The sequence below is a fragment of the Pseudorca crassidens genome, chromosome 6 (genome assembly GCF_039906515.1).
Source record: "Pseudorca crassidens isolate mPseCra1 chromosome 6, mPseCra1.hap1, whole genome shotgun sequence".
NCBI classification, from domain to species: Eukaryota; Metazoa; Chordata; class Mammalia; order Artiodactyla; family Delphinidae; genus Pseudorca; species Pseudorca crassidens.
This window is the reverse complement of record NC_090301.1, coordinates 56795754-56810410: the sequence shown is the minus strand read 5'-3', so window position 1 is coordinate 56810410 and position 14657 is coordinate 56795754. Positions and strand designations below refer to the sequence as shown.

General features: G+C 51.8%; 2 protein-coding genes across 4 annotated transcripts; both read left to right on the top strand.

The window, feature by feature from the left end:
- HOXD11 (homeobox D11) lies at window positions 1-11727 on the top strand. 3 transcript variants are annotated; one of them, XR_010944381.1, is made up of 3 exons: window positions 1-781; window positions 1528-1983; window positions 11591-11727. XR_010944381.1 is itself a non-coding variant. In XM_067741466.1 (2 exons), exons 1-2 carry the CDS (start codon window positions 1-3, stop codon window positions 1761-1763), a joined length of 1017 nt encoding a protein of 338 aa, XP_067597567.1. In that variant the 3' UTR covers window positions 1764-3993. The 3 variants fall into 3 exon arrangements, 1 of the variants encoding a protein (XP_067597567.1); XR_010944380.1 differs by lacking the exon at window positions 11591-11727 and adding an exon at window positions 4028-8766; XM_067741466.1 differs by lacking the exon at window positions 11591-11727 and having other exon boundaries at window positions 1528-3993.
- On the top strand, window positions 9228-12582 carry HOXD10 (homeobox D10). Its single transcript, XM_067741465.1, has 2 exons — window positions 9228-10237; window positions 11591-12582. The coding sequence occupies exons 1-2, from the start codon at window positions 9283-9285 to the stop codon at window positions 11866-11868; spliced, it is 1233 nt and encodes a 410-aa protein (XP_067597566.1). The 5' UTR covers window positions 9228-9282; the 3' UTR covers window positions 11869-12582.
- Window positions 12583-14657: the final 2075 nt, after the last annotated feature.

Sequence of the window (14657 nt, the reverse complement as noted above, 5' to 3'; positions counted from 1 at the left end):
ATGAACGACTTTGACGAGTGCGGCCCGAGCGCAGCCAGCATGTACCTGCCTGGCTGCGCCTACTATGTGGCCCCGTCGGACTTCGCCAGCAAGCCGTCGTTCCTGTCACAACCGTCGTCCTGCCAGATGACTTTCCCCTACTCTTCCAACCTGGCGCCGCACGTCCAGCCCGTGCGCGAAGTGGCCTTCCGCGACTACGGCCTGGAGCGTGCCAAGTGGCCATACCGCGGCGGCGGCGGAGGCGGTGCAGGGGGCGGCGGCGGCGGCGGCGGCGGTCCCGGCGGGGGCGGCGGCGGCGGCGCCGGTAGCTACGCTCCCTACTACGCTGCAGCGGCGGCGGCAGCGGCGGCAGCGGCGGCGGCGGCCGAGGAGGCGGCCATGCAGCGCGAGCTGCTCCCGCCCGCGGGCCGCCGTCCGGATGTGCTCTTCAAGGCGCCGGAGCCGGTGTGCGCCGCGCCCGGGCCGCCGCACGGCCCCGCGGGCGCCGCCTCCAATTTCTACAGCGCCGTGGGCCGCAACGGCATCCTGCCGCAGGGCTTCGACCAGTTCTACGAGGCTGCACCCGGGCCCCCGTTCGCCGGACCGCAGCCCCCTCTGCCGCCCGCGCCGCCGCAGCCCGAGGGCGCCGCCGCCAAGAGCAACCCCAAGACGGCGGCCAGTGGCGGTGGGGGAAGTCCCTGTGCCAAGACGAACCACGGCTCGGAGCCCAAGGGGGCGGCAGAGGGCGGCGACGGCGAGGTGCCCCCAGGGGAGGCGGGGGCTGAGAAGAGCGGCGGCGCAGGTAGGCACCGGACGCGGGGTGGGCGGCTGGGTTCGGGGGCCGCGGGCGCGGGGGGGGGGGGCGGAGGGGGCCTTCCTCTGCTTGCGCAGTTTTATGTGCTACTTTATAAGCGTTCGAAGGGGTTTATACATCCTATAAGATTTCCCGGGCCGTTGTAAAGCGTGTTTACGATACGAAACCAATTTAGGTGGGCTTAAGGTAGACTTCGATGAGGACATTAATCGCTGCAGAGAGCTTTCCCCCAGTTTTGTGCGTGCGGTGAGGGGGATTGGTCCTAGAGACCATGGAGGGAGGGAGGAAGGGAGGAGAGATTTTAAGCCAATTTGTGAGTGTGGACACTCGAGCCTCCTGCTTTTAAAGGGGTGGGGTGGGGGGTTGGGGAGAGTTTGATGCTTGAACTGGACTTTATCCAAGCCGCTGGCTGCCCGGCGCGCTCGTGTTTCTCTCCCTTCCGAGTCCAGCTCAGAGCCTGCCTCGCCCTCTGCTTCCCCACCTCGATGCCAGGCCGTGTGTGTGTGTGTGTGTGTGTGCACGTGTGTGTGGCTGGGCGTGAACACACGTCCACGCCCGCACTCTCTACTGTGACCGCCCATATATCATCCCCCACGACGCAGGCAGGGCCTTTCAGCGGCAGCAGGGGACGTCCCCAACGGGCCGAGGCCTGGCCCTCGCGCGGGCCCGGGCGGGCGGCCGGGGGGGTGGGCAGGCAAAGGCCTCTCTCACCTCTCGGTCTTTTTGCCTTGCAGTGGCCCCCCAGCGATCCCGAAAAAAGCGCTGTCCCTACACCAAGTATCAGATCCGCGAACTGGAACGGGAGTTTTTCTTTAACGTGTACATAAACAAAGAGAAAAGACTCCAACTTTCTCGGATGCTCAACCTCACTGATCGGCAAGTCAAAATCTGGTTCCAGAATCGCAGAATGAAAGAAAAGAAACTGAACAGAGACCGTCTGCAGTATTTCACTGGAAACCCCTTATTTTGAGAGCTCCAGGAAGCACCCCTCTCCCCTGAGCCCCACTCACCCACTCTCCTCCCCACCAGCCTGCCCTGGGCAGGCCCAATGTCCTTGGGTTTAATGACGCCTCTTCTCTGTGGAACTCCACGATTCCTTCCCACGGTCAACTCGGGACCTCCCAGCGACCACTGCAGCCTGCGGACGAGGTCGGGGACTTGGCCGAACGGATCCTAATAAGGGGAAAATGGTAAATGCAAACGTCCCTTTACAATTTTGCCGCCAATGCGCTGTTGTTCTCCCTCCCTCTCTCTGAGCTCCCGTGGGCACGCTGTGGGATCTGTAGAGAGTTAGGCCGAGGGGCTGGAAGGCGCTTGTTTTTGCTCTTGAGTTTAAGGGACCGAATCCCTTCCCCTTGGTGAATGCAGATTATTTAAACTCTGGGGAATGTACCTTTGGTCTGTCGTATCAAGGCATGGGTCACTGTCTTTTGTGTGAATAAATGGTTTCTAGTAAAATGGAGGTTACAGCTTCAATACACTGTATGAATTTTCCTCTTTGAAGAAGTTTAGTGTCTGATTAGGATATTTTAGTGGCCAGAACCTTCCCTTCCAAGCAACTGAAAATCAAGTGAAATGCTTTTTAATCCCGCTAAAATAAGGAGTCGTTCCCTCCCATTCTTTCTAGGCTGCACTGGCATTAAAAATCACTTTAGGGATGAATCTCTGAATTGAAGACGTGAGCCAGCCACACTGGTGCTGCCTTCTTCAGGCCATGAGGTTGGGGCAGCAGGAACCTAAGAAACAAATCTCCTTGCCCACCCCACCCCCAATGTAGTAAACTTGGAATTCCTGAAAAAACAAAAGAAACTTAAAAAAAAAAAAAACTGCTTAGGAGATCCAAATTCACTCTTAACAAGCTGTCAAGGAGGAAGCGTCCCTTAAAAGAAAAAATTAAAACTAGAACCTGTCATTGGGGAAAAAAAAGTTTGCTAAAGGGAAGGTATCAGTGGGTGGAGAGGGCCTGGGTCCTTGTTAGTGTCACACGGGCCTGGAGCAGAGAAGGTAACCCCTCATCCCTGGAAATAGGGCCCAGGGCTGCAGATCCACTTCTCACCACATTTACTGCTTCAAGGTAAAGAATGTGGTAGGGGCCGCACTGCACTTTATGTTGCAGGGCCAGGCCAGGCTGTTTACAAAACCTTGAACTGTCTAGACAACACCATAAAAGCCAAAGTTCTAAACAGCTTAATTGGGTTATATTATACACCTTCTGGTGGGCCCAAAGGAGATTTCCGCAAATGTGCAATAAACTGGAAGAGTGAGAAGAGCTTCTCTTTCTCTGAAAAGAATAAAGTGAATCTTATGACGTGTAACCTCTCGTAAGCCCAAAGTCAAAAAATAATCCATGAGAGGCACAGCACCCCATGCATCTTCCAAGGGGGCATGCATTTCCAAATGCAAAATTTTTTTGATTACCAAAGCTTTTGGGGGGAAGGAAAAACATAAGTGCATAAGTGTATGCCTTTGAACTTCCAAAATGTCAAGGTCATCACCTTTAACCTTTCTGAATAATTAGGTGCCTTAAGGTTCTTCTGTGATATTCAACTGCCACCCACTGTCATGCACACATGCTCACATACATCCAGACCCACACACACGTTTATGACCACACACAATCATATCGGGGGCTCACCATAAATCTAAGCCAATTCCTGATTTCAGGATCAATAACCTTAATTTCCCTTCAAACGTTTGTGTAATTCTATAGCAATTGACTGCTTTTAAAAATACTGGTTATATTAAAATGTCTACCAGCATGCTTTTAATACAGCTAAGAAATGCTGAGATTGTTTTGGGTTTTTTTGTGGGGGGAGTCATAGATAGCAGTCCTTTAGCTCTAATGAAGAACCGAGGTTTTAAAAGCAGGTATTTGAAAAAGGAAGGTATTACGGACTTACTTCGTTATATTTGAAAAAATTTGTCACCCTATTAAATAAATTATTGCACTTCTTATGATATGGAACAAAAGAAAATACATTTATACTGTTTCCAAAAATGTTCCTCAACCTTTGGTTAAAGATGCAGTAGAAACAAAGCCTACAGTGGAATAACTTCGTTCTGAGGGGGATTCCTTTGTTTGGAATTCTAGGCATCCGTTACAGTGTCAGTGCCCTAGTAATGTGATCGTTCCAGGAGATTAAAACTGGTTTATTTCTTTCTCTCTCCACCTCTCTCTCTCTCTCTCTCTCTCTCTCCCCTCTCTCCTCTCTCTCTAACTGCGTCTAAATGTAGCAAGCTTGTATGTCCACCACCGTAGGAGAGCCGAACCTAGAGATACAATTTCGCGTTTGCCTGGCCTTGGAGAGCCACACGGGGGCGTGCTCACGTTCCAGAAGCCGCATTTGTCGGAGAGGCAGCGGTACCATATCTTTCCAATACTGGATTCTAATAGCGGTTAGAAATCGCGGAGGTGTTTGGTGTTTGTTTATTCTAAGCAGCCGTGAGGTTGGGAAGTTGTATAAAGCCAGAGGAACGGGAGCAGATTCCTGAAACAAGAGATAACCTAATCGTTGTCTTCTTAAAGTTGTTGCAAAGAATACCTCGGTATAACCTGGTGGTGTCGAGGAGAGGGTTTTAAAAGACAAATATGTGCATTTCAAAATAGGTCATGCCACTGCGAGTTAATTAAATTACGGAAATCAATTTTCTTGGTGGTTTGAGTGTGGAGAGCCATAGGAAGGTAGAACCACCCCTGCCCAAAACCGCGTCCTCCTTGCACGCTCTCCGACCGCCTGGGGTGATAAAAAGGCTTTTGTTTAAGACAGATCAGGGCCCCGGCAACTTAGCTGAGTGTGGTCTCAGAAAAATGAGACGCGTGGGGACCTAGCGGGTCATTCTGCGCGAGGAATCCCCCTACCCCCGGTCGTGCCTGGCGCTTGGGGCTACCGGTAGCACCGGGAGGCGCAGGCAGGACTGAGTTGGGGCTCCCGGGCCAGACTGGGCTAATGTGGCTGCGGGGAAAGTCAGGCAGTCCGGGAAACGTTTGAACTTCAAGGCGTCGTGGAATGGGGAATGCATTTGAAGCAAACGGGCTTTGCTTTTGACAGAACCCTGGCCAGCCTTCCAAGCCGTCTGCTGGCCTTGAGCGCCGAATTTGATTTTGGCACAAGCTCTTGGAAGCAGTTTTCTCACTGCGTGCCCTCCTCGACCCCACTCCCACCCTGAAAAGCCCCTGACATTGCGGAGGGCCTGTGCCACCATCCGCCGTCCAAAAGGGAAGTTCCAACATGAAGGGTGGCAGTTCCTTCTTTCCCGAAGTTCATTGTAAGTACATGCAACCTCGGAATTAGTGAGGACCTCCTCAGCCCCGCTGTCTCTGCCCCCTCCCTCCAGGCCCTGGACCAAAGACTCTGGGTCCACCCCTGGGAGTTGGCATCTGCTTCAGTGGAGGCTGGGGGCCATGAGTCTCCCCACCCTATGGGAGGCGCCAGCCAGAGGCATTGATGTTCCCCACGCATACCCTGGCTCCTGCCTGTCTGACCGTGGGTCCAGCTTAGCTATTGTGAATCGACATTTCCGGGAGCCTAACCCGGGCCTCAGTCCAAGTGGGGTGAGAGCCCCCCTCCCCAAATGTCGTTGCGTTCCTCTTTAGGCAGCTCCAGTGGGGGCGCTTGTGGCCTTTCAGGGACCTTTGGCTTTGGCTGGCAGCCTCCCCCAGACCACGGATGCTTAGCAGCCTGCAGTTCCTTTCCTCTCAGCAGCGCCCAAATTGAGCCTGAAAAAGGCCAGGGAATTGGATCAGGACTTCTGGGGTCTGCAGACCTGACCCTTCTTGATCATTCGCAGCGTGTGGGGCTCATAGAGCATAGCCACATGCCTTGAGTCGCTGAGGTCTCAGATCCTGAAGTGGAGGGAAATTGGGAGTAGTCTTTTGTGTCTGCAAAGGGAAGAGGTCCCTAGACTGCTGGTCCTTTTGCATGTCTCCTTAGACCCGTCTTTGCATTGGTGGTGGCTTCTCTAGCCTCCCCAGTTGCCCCCTTGATTTCTTTTCACATTGGCTGGGAGATGCACGGTGCACTCTGGAAGGGTGCTCTGAGGAAGCAGCTTTTAAAATTTGTACCCATCCACTCTGCCCCCCAAAAGTGGCACAGCCCTGAGAGGCCACTCAGGGCCCAAATTCAGGGTGAACCTAGACCCAGGTCCACTCAGGCCCAGGGCCGCTGCCCTTCTTCCCGGTGACAGGAGAGCAAAGATGCAAGCCATTTCTTGAATTACAAATGCTAATTTCTTGCTAAAGCGACCCTTTTAATTTTTCTCTGGAAAGAACTGTGCCAGGGCGAAGGATGTCTTGGTACAATTGTGGATATTCATCTCCTTTATTGCGCAATATTGATTTATTATTAATGGTAACTGCTCTAACTGATCTAAAGATGATCGAAAACAGCAGCTACGTAGCTGTATTAAATACTTGTAAGCAAAATAAAGCCTGGCCTTGAAAGCCTTGCTTTTTCATTCCATTTGCTTTATCTTAGCCTTAGAGTCTTAGGCAAACTTTCCATCCTCCCAGGCTCAGATCATTATCTTGTATTATTTCTGTTTTGCTTGATTTTTATAATAAAATCTCTCTGAAATATTGGCAGTCTCTGGCCTCAAGGAGCTGGTCTGAAGACAGAAATTAGAAAAAGAATAAAAGAGAATTTTGTAATAATAGATCCAAAATTATATCTGATACACATTTTTCCCCTGTGGGTGAAGAAGACCTATTTAAAACCAAATCCAATGTGGGAGTGACTTTTGAGCTTGAAGGCACAGGGAGCTGAAACAAAGTCCCCCCACATTCGGAAGGCAGATCCTGCCTGTCCTGGCTCATGGCAGACCTACCCGTTCGGTGAGGAATCGCTGGGTTTTAGCTTGATGTTTTACTCATGTATAAATAAAGATTATGAAAGGGCATTTGATGGGCATAAAATTCTCGATTAGATTGAACACTCTTGCCTCTCTTGTGTGATAGGGAGAATTGGACAACGGAGTTCCCAGCAGCTCCCTTGGCCAACAAGCAAAGGGAGGACAGTGCTGGGGCGCCAGGCTGGCGTCAGGGCGCCTGCCACGAGCGTGTGCAGCGGGCACTTTGTCCAGCCCTGGGCATGCTTAGCTGTGGCTGAGATCATGATCTCCGCCTTGAGAGAAAGCAAATTTCAGGGTGCTAGTCAGTGGCTGTTAGCTTTGAACAGGACCTTAGCAGACTAGAGTCAAAAGTTGGGTTTTTTCCCTGCCTTCCTCACTCCCCCACCCCCAGGCTTTAAAAACACTCACCCCTGCCGAAGGTAATGTTTAAACCTCCGCTTCATCCGCGGCATCCCGCAGCCAGAGCAGTTAGAGGCGCCAGGCTTTTAACCTGACAATGATGTTGTATTTGAACAGCTGCGTAAAGGTTTAAAAGGTCTGTCTCACTGCCACTGCGGAGTTTTTTAAAAGGGGTTATTGTTTGGGCGAGGGCACTGTGAGGGGACAGCCGAAGCTGTCCCAAGGCCGATAATAATGTCCAACGACTATTTCCACCAGGCCAGGGGAGATTCCTTTTGGGGAGGGGTGGACAAAGAGTTTGTTGGGAAAGGTCTTTGTGAAGGAGCGAGCGGGCTATTATGTCCCCCGGTAGGCTGAGCATCAGGTTCCAAAAAAAAAAAAAAAAAGTTCTGCTGAGGCAGAAACCCAGTTTGCCCACAAGTTCAGTCTCTGGGCCTGAAATCCAAGGCCAGCCCATGACAGGACTAGTGTGGGGAGAAGAAAACACGGATGCCTTCCTGGACAGAGAACTGGTTTACGATCAGAGTTTCCAGGGCCCTTTTCCTCTCCCAGATGCAGGAAAGGGGATCCGGGAAGCCGGATCGGCTCCAGCGCCCTAGCCGGGGTCCCTCGTCTAGGGCAAGCCTTTGGAAATCAAGGTTAAAACTCCCTGCTGCTGCCCGGAGGCTACGGCTTCCGAAGGACCGCTCACCGCCTGCAACCAGAGAACAAGGGAGGAAGTTTCTCATAAAACTCTGAGTTTCCATGGTGGTGCTGGTGGTTGTTCTTTTAATGAGGTTGACCACAACCCCAGACTAAACCCTCTTTATAGAACTTTCCCTCACCAAAGGAAACAGAGGACTGAGGTTTCCCCACCTCCTTTTTCCCTCCCTTCCCTTACCCAAGCAGAATCGAATCATGTCAAATACTTTTAGGAATTGTCCAAAACTATAAAGCTCAACTTCTGACAAAAGTATGCTTTTAATATTTGACAATTTGTGTTAAAACAAAAATTGACCTTCTTGGTTAGCAGCGAAGGGGAAAAATCAATAGTATAATTTTCAATAATTCATAAAGCAAACGCCATTATGCTAAATCTTAACTATTAATCTTATCCTTTACAAAGTCTCAATTGATTTGTTAATAAAATATCTTCCCGTGTGTGGCAACAGCGGGTATAACTCTTTAAAAACCTTCAGAAGCCAGAAAATTACCAAGTAGCCCAAGAATGTAGATGAGAATTTTATTGATCACCCTGATTCTTCTTAATATGTATTAATAAATTCCACAACCTTTTGTGCCTTGCACTTGTCAGAAACCAGTGCTTTTACAAAATCCATAAAAGGAAAACATTTTTCTGTGCAGAAGAACCAAATGACACCTTTGCATCTCTCTCTCTCCTGCTTGGCCCAGTCAGTTTTCTAAAACTTCTGGAGTCTGAGGGCGAGAGTTTCCTCCTTTCCTAGAAAACATTCTTTTCTCTCTTCCTTCCTGTTTGCCCTCTACTATCAGGGCGTGTGGGGAGGGAATCCTCGGTTTAGTTGGTTTAGTTCTTCCGCTGGGAACCCGGGGGATGCTTTCGCGGATAGCGAACTGCTGGCGAGGGACTGTCTCGGGCTGAAAGCTCCCAGCGGCCCGACCCTCAGAGACTGGGGTGTGGTTCCACGGAGAGCCGAAAGCTCGGGTAGCCCACCGGGGCGCGGAGGCGCCGGGGGATGGGGCAGGCGGGCCGAGTCAGAGGACAGCGCCGGGGCCGGGCCGGTCCTCGGGGTTCCGTGGGGCCGGCCAGCTGCGTGGCCGGCCAGCTGCGTGGCCTCTCGGCTCTCGCGGCCCTTCTCGCCTCCGCTCCCCAGGATATCTTGGCCGCGTCTCCGCACCAGACCTCTTTACTGTGGACCCCTGGGGTGGTATGTCTCAGAGCCTGGGGAATCCAACTCACCTTCCCAGGTTGCCTGGGACAAAATGAACCAGGCTGGGCCCCCAACCCCGCCCTGGCCCCGGCCCTCTTGGGCGCCTTCTGCCTGGGCGTGTGCGGAGAATGCTTCTGTGTGCTGGCGCCACGGCGCCCCGGCTTCCCTCCCTGCGTGTGTCCTCCCGGAGACCCCTCGGGCCGAGCCTTTCCTTCCGCCTGCGGGGCCCAGCGGCTGGAGTGGGGGACGCGAGTGGGGCGGGCGGGCGGGCCGAGCGAGCCCCGGGAGGCTGGCGGACGGCGGAGAGTGCTGGGCCGGTTGTTTCCAGCGCGCACTATCGCGGGCGCGTAGTAGATGTCGCTGTTGTCCGTGCTTACGCGGCCGGCTGGCCGGGCTCTGGAGCACGTGACCTGCGAGGAGGCTGCGGCTCAAGGCCATTTTCAAATCTCATTGGCTTGGTTGTCATGTGGTCGACAGAGGCATCCACAATTACACGGGGAATGTTTTCGTAGAGATGTCAGCCTACAAAGGACACAATCTCTCTTCTTCAAATTCCTCCCCAAAATGTCCTTTCCCAACAGCTCTCCTGCTGCTAATACTTTTTTAGTAGATTCCTTGATCAGTGCCTGCAGGAGTGACAGTTTTTATTCAAGCAGCGCCGGCATGTACATGCCACCATCTAGCGCAGACATGGGGACCTATGGAATGCAAACCTGTGGACTACTCCCGTCTCTGGCCAAAAGAGAAGTGAACCACCAAAATATGGGTATGAATGTGCATCCGTATATACCTCAAGTAGACAGTTGGACAGACCCGAACAGATCTTGTCGAATAGAGCAACCTGTTACACAGCAAGTCCCTACTTGCTCCTTCACCACCAACATTAAGGAAGAATCCAATTGCTGCATGTATTCTGATAAGCGCAACAAACTCATTTCTGCTGAGGTCCCTTCGTACCAGAGGCTGGTCCCTGAGTCCTGTCCCGTTGAGAACCCTGAGGTTCCTGTCCCTGGATATTTTAGACTGAGTCAGACCTACGCCACCGGGAAAACCCAAGAGTACAATAACAGCCCCGAAGGCAGCTCCACAGTCATGCTCCAGCTCAACCCTCGTGGCGCGGCCAAGCCGCAGCTCTCGGCCGCCCAGCTGCAGATGGAAAAGAAGATGAACGAGCCCGCAAGTGGCCAGGAGCCCGCCAAAGTCTCCCAGGTGGAGAGCCCCGAGGCCAAGGGCGGCCTTCCAGAAGAGAGGAGCTGCCTGGCTGAGGTCTCCGTGTCCAGTCCCGAAGTACAGGAGAAGGAAAGCAAAGGTCGGTATGAGCAGAGTTGCCACCCCAGCGGGGCGCGCAGCCCGGGAACCCGGCAGAGAGAGGGAACGCCTGGGTGCCCAGTGCCGAACGCGGCAGCCTGGGGCCCCGACTGGCAAGTGCCACTCCTCCCCGCTCTTAGAGGGGCAATCTTAGTCCCGAGATGGTTTCCGCTTTTCCCGCGCTGCCCTCGCCCTCCTGGCTACTCCTGGCCCCGCGCTGATGGCGCCCCGGCAGAGGAAGGGCTTGCTGGGTTTATTTTTCCTGAGCTAGACCTGAAATGCAACAAAAGAGCGCAAATGAGACCTGCGGCTGGTAAACACGGCCCCAGAACCTCCTTTCTCCTGCTCAGATTTGTAGTCCCAGCCCTGCCTTTCACCCAGTGATGATTTTAAGGTGGTCCAAGGCACCGTGTTCCTGTTCAAGTGTATGCACCCCGCATCCTGCGAGCTTGGGGGCGGCAAGGGGAATGAGGTAGCTGGACCGGTTGGTGCTTGGGCCGAAGAAAGAGCAGGGCTCCTTGCCTCTGCGGAGCTAGGTAACCTTGGCTTTGTCTGGGGAAAGTGCCTCAAGCTTTGCAATCCATTTGCAAAGTGGGCAAAGGCAGAAGGGGGAGAGAATGGAATGTGTGTGGCCCACCCAGCAGGGCCAGCCTGAGGGCTGGGCAGGGCAAAGAGCCAGGGGCTGTGGCTTTTCTGCCCCTGATCCTCTCCCCCAGTGCTCAGAGTTGGGCCACAGCAAGGAGCTACATTTCTGGGAGAATGTTTTTGTGTGGGGGCAAGAAGGCATAAGAATTCAGGAAATTCTTGGGCACACAACGATGCCCAAGCAGGGCGGAGAAGGTGTACTCGGTTATCTTTTGAAAGAGAATTGGTACCTATAAACCTGGCTGTGCGGGGCTCCCTGCCTGCCTAGGAGAAGTGGGAAAGAAGAGGCAGACATGAGGATCTGAGGAAGCAGTGGCGTTTGTATGCTTGTCAGGCTGTGACTTGCTTCTTCCACTCTAGTCCCGTTGTAAGATTATCACTTAGAATGTTGCTGGTGAGATCCTGAAAGTTTACTATTGTACTAATATTTTGTGCAGGTCAGAAAGGAGAGAGAGAGAGAGAGAGAGAGAGAGAACACTGACACAGAGGGCAAGAGTACCCACCCATCGTGTCATTTTGGGGTATTTTAACTAATCTGGCATCATTTACAAATCCCTTCCAGGGCCTACTTCGTGTGAGTAATGTGTAATACCAGCATTTCCCAAAGGGCCTGGCTGCCAGAGGGGTCATGGCCAAGGGTACATTTGAACAGACTGAGAGAAAAAAAAATTCTTGATTTTTTTTCTTCTTCTCCCTTTAATTTTGTTAGAGGAAATCAAGTCTGATACTCCAACCAGCAATTGGCTCACTGCAAAGAGTGGCAGAAAGAAGAGGTGCCCTTACACTAAGCACCAAACGCTGGAATTAGAAAAAGAGTTCTTGTTCAATATGTACCTCACCCGCGAGCGCCGCCTAGAGATCAGTAAGAGCGTTAACCTCACCGACAGGCAGGTCAAGATTTGGTTTCAAAACCGCCGAATGAAACTCAAGAAGATGAGCCGAGAGAACCGGATCCGAGAACTGACCGCCAACCTCACCTTCTCTTAGGTCCGAGGCCCGTCAGAGGCCAGGATCGGAGAGGGGGCACCGACTTCCAGGGCCGAGTGCTGGAGGACTGGGAAGGCGGACACAAAACCTTCATTGCTCTTTGTTTTTTGATTTTGTTTTTGTTTTTGTTTTTGTTTTTTGTTTCCTGCTAGAATGTGACTTTGGGGTCATTCTGTTCGTGCTGCAAGTGATCTGTAATCCCTATGAGTATATATATATATATATATATATATATATAAACTAGCACATGTAATTTATTATTTTTTTCATCGTAATGCAGGGTAACTATTACTGAGAATTTTCGTTTGGGTCTTAACTTATTGGAACTGTAGAGCATCCATCAATCCACTCGTCCATCCAGCAATGTGACTTTTTCCTAACACAAAAGGTCTGTGTGTGTGGTTAGTCCATGAGCTCATGGTGTTTTGAGTACATCCAGTACTTAAAAGTACTTTTACATATATATTTTAAAAAGATTAAGAAAACCCACAAGCTTTGGGGGGAGGGACTAAAAAAGCACATTACAATGTATCTTTTTGCAAATGAGTTTAGCAATTGTCCTTGGTGAGATGGAATGTTGAGAATTTGCCTTGTAGCCTTTCCCTTGTGGTGCATCTATGGTTTGGTAGAAGTACAACAGCAACCTGTCCTTTCTGTGCATGTTCTGGTCGCATGTATAATGCAATAAACTCTGGAAACGAGCGTACTTCCTCTGCTTTCTGACATGGAAATATGTTACGGTGGAAATGAAAGACTTTGGTGAGATTGTCTTCCTGTTAAACTGCTTGTTTGGGTCAGTTGACTGGGTGGTAGAGAGCAGGGGAGGGGAAATGGGAGAGAAAAGCTGAAGGGGGACTTTTGTGCTGAAATTTGGCAGTGGTCAGGGGAGTGATAATCCAGACTGTGTGTACTGTTTTCCTAGTTGGGAAGAAGGAGGGTCCCCTCTCCCCCTCCCCCCATGATAGTAACATAATTGATTTGTCAGTGGGTGTGAGCTTCCCCTCTAGTCTCAGCCTGGTAAGTTAAGCCTGTGCCAAACCGCATTTTCCTCGCAGCTCCCCACTTGTGTGTCTTCCTCTCTTTGGTTTTGGTTGTGTTATTTTTAATGCTTTCAGTGGAGTCTTGGGGATTTCTGGCTGGTGTGCCATCATGAGGGGCTGGGTTAAAATCTGTCTTGCCCACCTGGAAGCCGCCAGGCCTCCATTACAGGAGCAAGGACAAGCAGCAACCTAGCATTGCATCGGATCCAATTCAGCCCCCATTTCCCTCACCCCCACCCCCACCCCCATCCCCATCCCCACCCCCACCCCCATCCCAAGCGCAAGACAGCCAGGCCAAAGTGAAGTCGAGGATGGGTGAGTTTTCCCATCCCACGTTGCCCTGGTTTCCTTGTGGAAGGATTTTATGCTCAGTCATTACCTTTTGGTGGCCTACAAGAAAAAATTTTTTAAAGGAAGAAAAGGTTTTCCCCAGTTAATCCTCCCGCTATTTAATTACAAAATGCTGGTTGGAGCCATTGTATCTGGGAGGCAAGAAAATACACGAAGGGTGACCGAAAGAGAATTTACAGATAAATATGACTTCCCATGAAGTCCAATGTTCAAGCTACCACCATGGCTCAGAAAACTCCAGCCAGCTTTCATGTGTGTGTGTGTGTGTGTGTGTGTGTGTATGTGTGTGTGTATAGATAGATAGATAGATAGATTGCAGGATCCTCAGCCCAAGAGGGTCCAGACTTTAGTCTGGCCAGGGAGAAGAGAGGAGAGGCCTTGGGGGGATGATCTGACAGAGAATTCGTTACCCCATGTCGTACTGTGGTTTCAGAGGGTCTCCGATAGATTCAAGCAGCTTCACAAAACACGTCCTTTTCATTTGTCCCCTTTCCTAGGGGGTCTGAGCCTTAAAACCCTCATCCAAGTAGTATTTGGGAGACTCAGTATTTATTCAGAGTTTTAAACTTCCTCCCGAAAACGAAGAGTCTTTCCCAGTTCCAAGACAGAACCCTTTAGGGGAGCCATTTCCTAGGGTGGAAGAGGGATGGCTGCACATCAGTGCCAGGTTGGGAACACTGGAATAGATTTGCCCAGACCTCCATTGGTTAGGCAGAAGAGGAGGGCAATTTTAGCTTCTCAGTTTACCCCCCGCGATGTGGGGAGCACCATTCGTTGTTGACAGGGGGCCATGTCTTGGAGGAAAACCCGTGCTACAGGCAAAGGCAGCTCCTCTGGAATAAAATCAGAAAGCCATTGGCAAAGGCAATCGATTAGGCCAGAAATAGCCATTTCCCCCCTTCCTTTCCGGTGCTCGAGGTGGGCTGGGAGCCCTCCAAGGGTGCGCTGGGCAACTTGTAGAGCGAGAAATATATCCTCCACCGCCGGCGGCCCGGCTGCTTTTGTCTCGGCTCCCAGCCGGGCTTCCGAGGCTCTGTACCATGGATTTGGGAGTGACAATGGGCATTTCCCTCAGATTCAAGGCTGCCCAGCCTTACCTTTGGAGGCTTTAAAAAAAAAAAGAAAGAACAGAATTCCTAAGAGAGTAGCCCAAGGACCAAGCCATTTAAAAGACATATCCGGAATCCACTCAGAGGCCGTTAAGTGGGAACCATGGGAATCGGCCTGGCCCAGGGAGATGCTGGCCTCTTTGAGGCGAGTTGGGGGCAGGGGGCAGCGGGTGGGAGCGGGCCTGCTCTACAATCTGGGTTCTGCCCTATGGCGTGTTTTCTTCCAGGACCTTTCCAGAAGTCCCGAAGAAGACAAGGCACCCTGGCCGCCACTGTCCGCGCGGTGCCC

Coding starts and splice junctions, on each gene's coding strand:
- HOXD11 (XM_067741466.1), top strand. CDS start 1: ATGAACGACTTTGACGAGTGCGGCCCGAGCGCAGCCAGCATGTACCTG. Junction 782..1,527: donor TGAGAAGAGCGGCGGCGCAG/GTAGGCACCGGA, acceptor TTTGCCTTGCAG/TGGCCCCCCAGCGATCCCGA.
- HOXD10 (XM_067741465.1), top strand. CDS start 9,283: ATGTCGCTGTTGTCCGTGCTTACGCGGCCGGCTGGCCGGGCTCTGGAG. Junction 10,238..11,590: donor ACAGGAGAAGGAAAGCAAAG/GTCGGTATGAGC, acceptor TAATTTTGTTAG/AGGAAATCAAGTCTGATACT.